The sequence below is a fragment of the Cyprinus carpio genome, chromosome A11, assembly GCF_018340385.1.
Source record: "Cyprinus carpio isolate SPL01 chromosome A11, ASM1834038v1, whole genome shotgun sequence".
Lineage (NCBI taxonomy): Eukaryota > Metazoa > Chordata > Actinopteri > Cypriniformes > Cyprinidae > Cyprinus > Cyprinus carpio.
Window position 1 is genome coordinate 13977166 of NC_056582.1, and position 13001 is coordinate 13990166.

General features: G+C 36.4%; 1 protein-coding gene across 8 annotated transcripts in view; it reads right to left on the minus strand.

Annotated features, from left to right (window-relative positions):
* Nucleotides 1-13001, minus strand: part of LOC109065213 (pleckstrin homology domain-containing family G member 5-like) — a 39912-nt gene continuing 26911 nt past the window's right edge. For all 8 annotated transcript variants that reach the window (XM_042766364.1, XM_042766363.1, XM_042766361.1 and 5 more), the window contains 12 exons: nt 9770-9961; nt 8806-8967; nt 8048-8143; nt 7609-7809; nt 6731-6841; nt 6317-6466; nt 5774-5911; nt 5526-5645; nt 5119-5367; nt 4886-5016; nt 3263-4252; nt 1-983 (listed from right to left, as the gene is read on the minus strand). In XM_042766364.1, coding sequence (XP_042622298.1) covers nt 974-983; nt 3263-4252; nt 4886-5016; nt 5119-5367; nt 5526-5645; nt 5774-5911; nt 6317-6466; nt 6731-6841; nt 7609-7809; nt 8048-8143; nt 8806-8967; nt 9770-9961 — 2550 coding nt within the window. In that variant the 3' untranslated portion in view covers nt 1-973. The remainder of the gene's footprint in view (nt 984-3262; nt 4253-4885; nt 5017-5118; nt 5368-5525; nt 5646-5773; nt 5912-6316; nt 6467-6730; nt 6842-7608; nt 7810-8047; nt 8144-8805; nt 8968-9769; nt 9962-13001) is intronic.

The window sequence follows — 13001 nt, forward strand, 5'->3', positions numbered from 1 at the left end:
TGGATTTGGCATCTGAAGCATTTTAATGGGTAGTTTGCAGGTTTTGTTTTCTCTTCTTTTTTTTCTTTCTTAAGAAGCACTGTGCAAATTTGTAACCTGTAAATATTGAAGCTACATATGTAAACCGATCAAATCCAGGGATAAGACATGGATTCAGCCCTTATTTTGATGTCAACAGACAAATCAGAGACAGTGCTAACCATTCAAATAGCAAAAAGAAACATAATCAAAAGGCATCAACAATAAAAAAAATTCTACAAAACAAAGCAGGTTCAATAAATACCATATTTACAGAACACTGAAAAAACAAATGCATGCAAGTTGATTATTGTGGCGTTTGAAGCAAAAATAGTCCACAGAGGATTTTTTTTTTTTTTCGTATCACAAGTGAGATTCAGTAAATTCTTACAACCTAAAAGAGTACATTTTTATTTTAGGTGTTCCAGGAGCTACATTATCTAGAATTGAAAAAAGCCCTTAGGACTCAAGGATGTCAAACGAATTGACACTTCAAGCAAAATGACAATTCAGGTCAATTCTGGGATTAAGAGTGCTTCTGAGTTTACAGTCATATTTTTGTGAAAATAGATCACAGGGCATGCACGGAATAGAGTTAGAAGTTAGAAACAATGATATTCTTTTCTGTCCCTTTTACTCTGCAAAAGCCCTGACTGGTGCATCGCTGAATGAAAACTGATTAACTCAAGTCTCTTTTTGTCAGACAGTTATTATACAAAACGTCTTTGTATATATAACCCTCTACCTTTATATTCAACATGAAATGATTGAATTATGGTCATGGCTTTTAACTGAGTTCCACAGCGTTCTCCCTGTTTCTGTCTGTTTATATTCGAGTCACTGAGTTGTACTTCCTCTTGGGTACAGATCTTTGCAGATGTAGTCTTGGACCAAAGACTTGGTTTAAGTCCCACCAATAGACCAGCTAATGGCATCAGCTTCATTTACACAAACACTAAACTTCCCTAGAGAGAGAAAGAGAGAGAGAGACAGAAAAAAAATGTTAAAATAAATAGCAAATTAATAATATATCTGTAATGTGACATCATCTTTAATATAATTTCAAAGCAACTGCATAGCATTTCATAACAACAAATCATTCACTCAAACATCAGGGAACAATTAGAGACCTTCCACAAGGTAAAAAATATATACAATGCATAGAAAAAAAGTGAAAAACTCAGGATTCTAGATCCAGTCATTCTCTCCGAAGGTCCAATTCTCTAATAACTCTGGGTGGAGACTGAGATTATTAGATAAAAGACACTGGGGACAAAAGCACTGGATGTTGAAAAGCCAACTTCCCATAATGGCTAGACAATAGAGGCTTGGCTATCCTGTGCCTCACTGACTGAGATCACTGTCTGAACCTATTAAAAGCTATACCAGATGAGCACATTGTCTTCTAATGGGCTGAGTCCACACTGATGGCTAACGGTGTGCCACACTCTGCGGAGAACATCAACAATGAGGAAGACACGCTGTGCGAGCATGTCTGGACAATGAGGGAGAGTTTTGTAACAACATGCAGGAACAATCTGTCAGCAAGCTATTAGTGAGATGACAAGAGTTTGAGAGGTACATACTAATGCCTAGTGTTGACATCTTTTTATAGCAAGTTTATAAGAATGGCTAAATTACCATGTGCAGTTAGTGAAGAAAGACCAGGACTAAGCAACATGTTTGAACTGCAATTTGTTTGTGGATACACGACTGAAATTAAATTTTGCATTAAAAATAAAACCTATTTTATTTTCATGAAAAAAACATTCTCAGTAATAAAAATCATCATGTCCAGACACAAGCACTAAATTAAATGTAATACAATAAATATTACCAAATTCTACTTTACAAATGTACACTACCAAAGGATTGGAGTCAGTAGGATTTATTTTAAGTATGTATTAAACTGATAAAAAAAAAATGACAGTAAAGATTTCAGTTTCAAATAAATGCTGTTCTTTTGAACTTTTTTATTCAGCAATATTTAAATATTTAATATTTAAATATTTAAGATTTTTGAAGGATCATGTGACACTGGGGACTGGAGTAATGATGATGCTGAAAATTCAGCTTTGCTATTCAAAGGAATAAATTACAATTGAAAATACACTACCGGTCAAAAGTTTGGTATCAGAACAATTTTTGTTTGTTTTTTTAAAGTTTCATATGCTCGTCAGTGCTACATTTATTTGATCAGAAATACAGGAAAAATATTTATATTGTGAAATATTATTATGACGTAAAAAAACATTTTTCTATTTTAATATGCATTAAAATCTAATTTATTCCTGAGATGCAAAGCTGAATTTTCAGCATCATTACTTCAGTGTTCAGTGTCACATGACCCTTCAAAAATTATTCTAATATACTGATTTATTATGCTGGAAACTGTTGTGCTGCTTAATATGTATATATTTTTAAACCTATTATATTTTTTCAGGATTCTTTGATGAATAAAAAGTTTAAAAGAAGAGCATTTATTTAAAATAGAAATCTTTTCTAACAATATACACTACCATTCAAAAGTTTGGGGTCAGTACATTTTTATTCTTTCTTTTTTTGAAAGAAATTGAAACTTTTATTCAGCAAGAATGTGCTAAATTATTAAGAAGTGATAGCAAAGATTTATATTGTTAGAAGAGATTTCTATTTTGAATAAATGCTGTTCTTTTTAACTTTTTATTCATCAAAGAATCCTGAAAAAAGTATCGCAGTTTTCAAAATATATATTTAGCAGCACAAATGTTGCCAACATTGATAATTCTAATAATAAATCAGCACATTAGAATGATTTCTTAAGGATCATGTGACACTTTATACTGGATTAATGGCTGATGGAAATTCAGCTTTGCATCACAGAAATAAATTACATTTTAAAAAATATTAAAATAGAAGCCATTCTTTTATATAGTAATAACATTTTACAAGATTACTGTTTTTTTCTGTATTTTTGATCAAATAAATGCAGCCTTGATGAGCATAAGAGACTTCCTTAAATGACATTATAAGTCTTACTGATCCCAAACTTTTGAACGGTAGTGTATATTAAAACGCTTCTTTTGAATTTCACAATATTAATGTTTTTACAGTATTTCAGATTTAATAAATCTAATTATGAAAAGTATTCTTTTTGTATTATACATTATAAAGTGTAAAAATGTATTTTATTTATTTATTTTTTATAGATTTACGAGTGAAATATGACAAATATGTGAAATAGTAGGTGTTTTTGTAGACTTACGATGCTGTCAGTGTTGAATTGAGCACCATGGTAGCATGTATCCTGTGCAACTGAGCCACTGTCAGTTTCTTATGCTGCTGAAGTGGATGCTGGGATAGCACCAAGTCCGTTTTTTCCTCCAGACCACCAGAGGGTGGTGTCTCACTCTCTTTAATCTCACAGTCTGCCTGGCCATTGGGGCAGCTGAGGGTCCTCTGCACATGTCTGGACTCTGCTCTCCTAAGAGTGTTCGTCAGTTTGTTCGACAGTGTTTTGGGGTCTTCACGGAAGTCTTCCTCGTCTGTCTGGAATAGCTCTGTGCTGTGAGACGTCTGTTTGGCGAGGTGTGTCAAGCTCTTGCTGATGTTGTTCCTGCCAGAGAAACGGAGAGGACCTGTGAGGCATTGAAGGAGGTCATCTTCGGAGCGTGACCTAAGGGCAAAGTGCTGCAGGTAGTCTGGACGTGGCTGGACGGGCGAACGGCGCCGCAGTGTATGTGAGCGACAACCCGTAACCTGAGACATCACAGAAAAATCATTCTTCTGGCCAAGCTCCTCTTTGTTTGCACGGCCATCTAAAACGTAGGACTCATTTACAGTAATCTGAGAGCCGTTCCAGGTTAATGAATCCTCCTCATCACCATCTTCATCATCCTCAAATGCCTCTTCTTCCTCCCCAGCATCGGTCTCTTCTCCCTCGCTCTGGCAAACCGTCCCCTTTAAGTCCAGCTCTGTGATCAGGGACTGAGGTGAGAGTGTTCCATATGCACTGTCTATAGAAAGAGAGCGACTTTCTGGATCCAGGTCTGTGGCGACCAAATCACTCAGACCTTCCAGAGTTTTGCTGTTACTAGTAGAGACGGAATCCCGCAGGCTTGATGAAGACAGCAGGGAATTTCTCAGCGATGCAGTCTGAACAGTCGACAAGGACCCAACCTCATCCGTTTCTTCCATAGCTGCCACAGAAAGGGTTTCTGTGGAGCCATCAGAGTGACTTGGTGAAAGAGAGAGGCTTTTGGAAAAGAAAAAAAAATATTTTTTAGACTGCTTGATGTACTTGATGTACTTATATTTAGCACATATATTATTAATGCATTAATACATACTGTATCAGTTTATATATATTATACTTTATTAGACTGATTGATGTACTTTGATGTTAAACTCAGTTTTGTCATTTAAGAGCAGCTCGTGCTAATGTTTATTCATAATGAAAATTATAATATTTTTGTTTTCAAATATAATAATATTTTTATATTATTCATACACACACACACAATGTTATTTTTTTATATTTATGAATTTATGACATTTCAGATTCATATATATTTATTAGATTGCATGTACTTATGTTATTTCATTAAATTGTCATTTAAGAGCAGCTCACGCAAATGTTTATTTATTATGAAAATTGTAATCATATACACACATACATTCATTTAAGCAAGAAAGATCCATTTTAATCATCTATTTATTTACATTTTAATTGGTAGATTTGGCACAGGCTTTTATCTAAAATGACTTAAATTGCATTACTTAGGAAATGAAACCATAGTTTTGCTAGTGCCATGCTGTACTGTTTGAACTACAGTAATAATCTACATAGACTAAATACTATATATACAGTATATAAGGAAAACAGTACCTCTTGCCTAAGGGCTCTCTGTGCTGTATTGAAGGAGAGCTAGAGGTGGACATGCTACTTTCTGTCTCATCCTCATCTCTGTCATCTGTGTCATCTCTCTGGTTCTCAGAGTGAAGTCTCTGGAGCTGGTTCTGCATGGGAAAACTCTTCATATTAAAACCAACAATCAAGGCCAATGGTTACAGTAACCAAACATTATTAATCAAAAGGTCGCAGTGGGTTAATTTGAAAACCTGTGCATTGTAAATGGCCTCAATCCAGCTGCGGCCCTGAGTGCCACTGTTGGCCTGAAAGCAGTAGGAGGCAACGGCACAGCGAAACTCGTTGAGGTAGATAAGGAGGAAGCTTCCTGGGTCTTTCAGCTCTCGGCACACCATGTTATGGATGACAAGAGGCTGCCGGATCACCTTCACTTTCTCCACACGCTTCACAGACTTAGTAATCAACAGAACATCAGTGAACAGGAAACAGTATACATCCATCTGTCGGAAACAGGAGTTAATGGAGACCAGTGAGAAGCTTTTAGACAACTATTAGCTGTTAGTTAAAAATATATTCCTTACTAAAGTGCACTTAGAAATGCAGGCTTTGCTCCTTTTTCCTGAAACAAATGTAAAAAAAAAAGAGAAGGAAATCGTACCCTGCTCTCTTTACCCTCCTTCATCTTGAGAGCTCCCTCTAGGAGCAGCTGACGAGTCTCTTCAGGTGGGGCGCCCATGACTGGAGCGGTCAGGTCAAAATTATTATATTCCCTGAGGATCTGAAGGATCAATGCACAGCACAATGGATGATTATAGAGACTCCGAACAGATCATGCTGTTTGTTTCTTCAAGATCTCATATAAAACTTCTGAAGCTATGATAGTGACTCATAGTTTATGCATCTCACCCTCTCCACCTCCTCGCTGGCCCCCTCCACAGCCTCATACGCCTCTATACGTCCAGCGATGGCAGCTAGCTTCTGTTTTTCCTCCCTTTGTCTCATTTGTGAGTCCACACTGTTAATGAAGCATTCAACAGCAGCCACCTGACCACAAAAGCAAATGTGTATAGTAGTTTTGGGGCTGTCAATAGATAATAAAGACAATGAAAATATAGAAAATAGAAATAAAAGAAAAAATATGCACAGCTATGTGCACAATGTGCTCCAGTCTCAGCTCAAGGTTCAGGCTTATTTGTTCATTAATGATGTCATAAGCGACAAGTCGACATCGACTTGACTTAAAATGGTTTAAATTCTTAGATTTATTTTTTTTTTAATCCAAGAATTTAAATGTGGTTTTAGACATTTGAATATTTCACATTATTGTGAATCCCAAAACCCAGTGGCTTGAATACACTATTGTAAACAACATTAAAATAAACAAAATACTACTGAATAATGTGTGCATGTGCTCTATCGCAAAGATTTTAGAAAGAACTCCTTTCTTACCATTTTGTTAAGGGCCTCACGAGTTGCCAGGTCATCTGTCTTTTTCAACACACTTTTGAGGAGCAGTGGGTATTTAGTGAGTCTTTGATGAGGCTTTACCAACATGTCTGTCAGCTTCAGACGGTTGCACTGTTTATGAGTTTCTGCCCACTGCAGGATGGAAAAGTTTATTGAAAATCTCATTTGGTGAACAATCATAAACATACACTCACAGCATAAGCCGAATATAAGAGAATCACTGAGTCATAATGAGGGTGCTGTCACAGTACAGGTTATTATACTAAAGACCTCTCATATCTCTTGTATATAATAAACCTTCAGAGGTGCCTTTATATTTGCCGCCAGACTGAATCCATCAAAGGTTAATGTGTCTGTCTGAAGAGCAGCCAGATACAGATGGTAATAATTACTCACAGTTACATATATTCTGAAGAGCTCATTGTCTTTTAGTAAAGTGCGCATGTACTCCATACAGGCCTCTTCTTCCATGCAGTAATGGATGTAGGGCTTGAATCGGAAACCAAACTGCACACAAAAAATGAAAGTAGGTCAATTAAATGATGTTTAAAAATCTTGAGGCAATTTTGATAACTTTAAAGAAATAGTACAATGAGTGCTATCAGAATGAGAGAACAAACATCACAATGATCCACAAGTAATATAGATGAGTCCAATCCAGCAATTAATATCTTTCAAAGTGAAAGCCGTTTTAACTTTAAACCATTGCTTCTGGCCAAAATACCAGTCCACAATAATGCTTTCTCCAGTGAAAAAGTCCATACACATACTGTCCTCTCACATTAAAATCCACCAACATATTTGTTTACAACTGATTGGGATTGTTTTCACTAGTAAACGGTGCTTGATCTGTAGATGTTTCTTTTCTGATCAAAACAAGACAACTTTTTCACTGGAGGAAGCACTATTATGGACTCATATTTTAGCCGGAAACAATGGTTTGAAGTGAAAAACGTCTTGATGATGAATTTGTTGGTTACAAACATGCAGCTTTTCATTTCACAAGACATTTGATAATTGATAGACTGAAGTTTTATTTTACTTTTGGATTATTGTGATGTTTTATCAGCTGTTTCAATTCTCATTCTGACGGAACCTATTCACTGAACATTCAACAAACTCATTGATTCTGTATCTTGAAGGGCTTAAGGGTGAGTAAATTAACATCAAAAAAATCATCATTTTTTGAACTATAACTATAAATCTAAAAAAATAAAAATTACATCAACAACAACCAGCGTCTCCTGTGTGAGATAGTGTGTGCACACACTCACAGTGCTGAAGCCCTCGTGTAGCTCAGTGGGGTTGATCACTGATCTTTTTTGTCTGGCTTTCTCGAGTGCCGGCAGCATGACCTCAGCCCACAGGGATGTATGCAGTTGCACAATATCCTGAATGTTACTGAAGAGGCGCACAGGTTCGACTTCACTTAATAAACCACTCTCCTGCAGGTTTAGCAGGCCACATAGAAACAGCTGGCGAAAGAGGAAGAGATTCTGATTATACCGTGCAATGAAGTTTCACATGTTATCTGTCACAAGTCAACTAAGAGTATCATAAATGCTGAAGTCAATGAGCATTGGACAAGATAAATATTATAAAGTCCTCTCATGGTCTTGTTGAAAACAATGAGACATAATTCAATGACATTATCAGACACATTTACACAGGTACTAAGATAATGCACTGATGTAAACATCAACGGGCTCTTACATCAGTAATGACATGCAATTTCTTGATGTAGTCTGACTCTGTCTGAAGCAGTTCCCATATGGCCTCTTGTTGATGGCACTGACGTCTGGTTAAAATCTATAAGAACGAACAAACAAAAACAAGTAAAAACAATATATTTTGCACGAACTTACCGGGATGACTCTTTATTCATTAAAGAATTCAGAAAAAAATTTAAATATATTAATTTGAAAACCTGTGCATTGTAAATGGCCTTAATACAACATATAAATATTTAAAATTATATTTATATATATATATAATTATATTAATTTGAAAACCTGTGCATTGTAAATGGCCTTAATCCAATGTCTCATTTTGTGAATATCTCTCTCATGGTAACAACATGTAGCAAAATTGTAGCAAACAGATTTCACAGAAAGTAAATTATGCTTATTTGTCTGACTAACAATAGTTTTGAGAGTTGAAGTGTCTTCAGACAGAAAAGATTGATCTGTCAGACACTTAGTAGAGAGTATAGTGTATACCTTTCTTGATAATTAAAAGAAACACTGTTTTGTTCATGTAGTTACTTCGACAAGGGCAATAAAACATCCATCTCCATGATACACTGAAACATCAGTGGAAAAGCTGAAGTCATAAAACCATTTTTAACTGATTATGGTCATTAACCTGACAGAATTATTATCGTACATTAAGTCAGATGACGTTATTCTACAATTTACGATGGGATATAATGTCCTAATAAAGTGATAAAAAACGATATGCAGTGTGTTTACCTCAGGATTGTCCAAAAGCTGCTTCCAGCTCTCTTCTAGCTCCAGGTTGGGCTCCTCTTCCCATGAGTCTCTGTGGAACGAGAGCTGAGGAGGCATCTTGGGTAAACCGAACATAGTGTATGAGTATAGTTTACTCTGCAGCTGTTCCACGCGATCACACTCCTGAAAAAGAGTAATTTAAATATTTAAAGTGGAGAGGAAATCCAAACTGAATGAACTATTCTATACTATTTTGATTTCGCAATAGATTACATTTAACAGTGTTAAGAAATTATCAGGGCTTTTAAAGATTAACTTTAAGTAAGCATTAGATGAAAGTAAAAATAAGGGAAATGAGCATTATCAATTAAATATTCAATATTGAGCATTGAATTAAATATTTAAACCCATCTGATAATGGTACTGAAATATTGTGCATCCCAAGCATAACATGAGCTATTAAAAACCCTATACAAATTATGAGAATGATTACTATTATTATATATAAACACTATGGTGTATTGTTTGAAGCATGGAGTAAATCTCAAGGCACGTTTAATGATCTCATAAGCAGTGGTCACCCTTAAGCAGGCATTGTTTTCAAACTTCAAGCTATTATGTGATTTTTACAAGAGTCACATAGAGAAGAAAAGAGCACCGCCTGCTATTTGACCCCAACTTTACACTCCTGAGCCAGCCAGGGTGTCAACTAACCTAAATCTCTAGGGCATGCTAATAAAAAAAACACCAAAGGTCCTGCACGTGAGGGAAGGACTTATAGGAAAACTCTACTTGTACATTTTCCTGTTTTTGGTTCATTAAGTGGAGCAATACTTTGACAAATTGATATCTCTTCCTTAGTGGTTCCACACTCACTCAAGCGTGAATTGCAAAAAGCTTGCCAGGAATATGTAACTGCTTGTTTTGCATACGAGAAAGTGCCTTGCACATGTAAAACAACCCTTGAATGCTCACAGATGCTTACCTTCCCAAGAGAGCCATTTCCTGAGTTGGAACTGAAGAGGCCGCTGAAGCGGCTGGCGGCACGGTTCCTCCAGCGGTCTGTACCCGTTACAGATCCTGGAAGAGAACTGCTCAACTGGGATATGGAGTCTTGATTGGGGACACTGGCATCACCCAGAAACTCCGGCATGTTCTTTCGCCGACGCGCTTGACCCTGTCACAGACAGAAATGAGAAAGAGAGAAAAAGAGGTGATGAGAAAAGTAAAAGTAAACAGGGACCAATGTTTGAATCGAGGCAGGGGCTGGGGTGGTCCTGGACCCTCCATAAAAGTAAAAAGGACAAAAAACAACACAAAAGAAAAAAAAACTTGGGGGGTTCTATAGTTTTTTTAATGAATAATTTTTTCTTTTTTTTTAATTATTTGACTAATAATAAATAATTACAAATATTTTACACCATGGCATTAGCAACGCTGTAAGGTAATGGGTTCGATTCCCAGAGGAAGGAAGAATTGTAAAAAAGTGTACCTTTATGTTTAGTTATTGGCACACTTGTTACTTTATCTCCGAAACAAAATTTAATAACTTACCAAATTTTACATGTGCCTTTATAAACTAAAAAAAAAAAAAAAACACTGACAATTATTTATTAAAATTTTTAAAATAACAACAACAACAAAATGAAAATTATTTTTTTAATAATAATAATAATAATAATAATTATTATCATTATTATTATTAATTATAATATTATTATTATTGACATTTGGGTTACTTATTTAAAACATAATTTTATATACTGTATATATATATATAATTATTATCATGTATTTATCTATTTTTAATTATCATTTTTAGAATTATTCAAAATTATTGCCCTTTACAGAATGATTGTTTTCATTTGATTATTTACACACTTTAATTACTTTATTAATCTTCAGTCTCTGGAACAAATTAACCTCTGATCACATTCAGGGAAAAAAAAAAAAACTGGCAGAAATGTTGCATAATAAACTATTTTGTTTTGAACAGCAAACAAAACACAGGCAAGCTGAATAAACCAACAATGTAGCAATAGTCACAGAGGAAACGCTTCTGTCATACTAACTTTGACAACAAGTCAAAGCAAACACCTTTTTTGAAGTCGTCAGGCTAAACTGTGGAATTTTAAGTGCCAGATGTAGCCCGGCTCTGACAGGTAAGGAAGCGCAAACAAAACACTCAGGACATTTATACATAAACAAAGACAGGCCTGTTCTCAGATCATCTCCGTACGTTCGGGGACATCTTTCACCTGAGGATGGGATGGCACATGTGCGTAAAAAAAAAAAACAACAACTCTGTTGACCTTAGGGAGCACATTCAGCTGTCAAAAGGTGAAAAGGCCATTTGGGTTTTGCCAACATTCTCTGCTCAGAAAGGTTAAAGCATTAGAGACTTGACTGACAAGAATTAGCAAACCCTGTGACCCGAGCCAGCGAGAGGAACCCTTCAGCAACAACAGGAAAAGAGACAAGGCATGTCTCGGAAAGCAGGGGAAAGGCTTTTCCCTGTTCACGACAATGGAAAGAAGTGAAGAATGCATGAGTGTAGCAGGGAAAGCCACTCAGTGTCCCTTGGGGCTCATTACTTGGACATTGTGTTCTGATGATGCCTTTCGTTTCAATGGAAAATGCAATCACAATGGATTAAAAACAAACCTGGCATTTTCCGTCAGAGAAATATCTTCAAGATCTTCAGGCCAATTCATTCGTCAATGTTCTGGGACAATGCCAATGTTTCAGACAGAATGTTCTGTGCCCAAGATGGACCTCACGATGAAGACAAAAGCCCATTTGTTGCTTTCCCAGATTGATAAACATTTCTAGATCAACTCAATATGTTCTTTGCTTTGATCAGAGAAATTCACTCATCAGATCTCTGAAAAGCATTGATCAATCAGTGCTCCCCTACTTGCTACATTTGACAGACAATACTGGCTGCAGAAAACTAATTAAAGTCACCCTTCAGAGATGACAAGCTGACACTGTCTTGGTCTATGTTATTATATTTCCAAGAGTTATCACAGAGACTTCTGTATACACTTAACCATGCCAAAAACTAGATTTTGGCTCATCCGCTAATAAAATCACTTTTAAAATGAGCCAATATGCTTGATGAAACCATTATATTGGTTATATTTATTAAGAAATGTGGGAGTTCGATTAGAAAGAGCAATACAAGTGCTGCAGGCAACATTTTCCATATCAATTCCCAGACAGATGCTCTTTTAACATTCATATTTGATTAAAAATTGTTTATACAAACCATGCAGACAAAGCTAAAGGGTCAAACACATAAGACAAGCAAAAAAAAGCTCACCGTAGATGTCAGAGGCATTTCCAAGGCAGTCCACAGCATTGCAAGACATCAAAAGAGAGCCAGGCCCATGCTGCTCCCAGAATGAATCTCCTACAACCTGCTTCCCTCCTGCAGCCTCACAAAAGCTACATTGATGTCAAAGGACTAGTGCATTCAAATCCACTTCTACAGGCTCGTTGGCTTGCGCGTCTATGTGTGTGCAAGTGAACCTGAAGGAGGCTGAGAGGACTGAACGGTAGACCGCTGCATTGCTGAGGAGGGCTGGCTGGGTGTCATAGTAACTGCAGAATCCTGCCCTCCTATTGTGTGAGCAGGAAGAGAGGGGAAAGAAGCAGGGGAGGAGGAGCTCCTTCTGCTACCTCAACTACCTCAAACAACCGATCCTAGCAGCGGCTCGCTTTAAAATCAACAGCACTGAACGAGTGACATGAGCTGACTGCAAAACAGTGTTTAATGCACATCTGCTGTGAATGCAGAGGGAGAAAAGGGAATAGTGATGCTGGGCATCGTACGGCTGCTTGATGTATGTGGCATAGCTTTTTCTTCTATTTTTTAAACAGCACGGATATTTTCAGAATCAGTTTGGTAGGACAAATTGGTCATTGTCCTAGTCAGCAAGTAATGATGCTTTAACAGTGCCACAGGGTGTATACTTTTAGGGGAAATCAACCTATAAATAGCTTACATTTATTGTTCCTGCATATTAAAAGGAGACTCAAAAATTTACTCTCTCTCACGTTGTTCCAAACCTGTATGGCTTCTATGGAACAACAAACAAGATATTTTGAAAAATACATGTGGTTTTTTTTGGTCCATACAATGAAATTGTTGTTTGGACCCCATTGCCATTCACTGTGCACTCATGCAAATAAAGAATTTTTTTCCCCCGAAA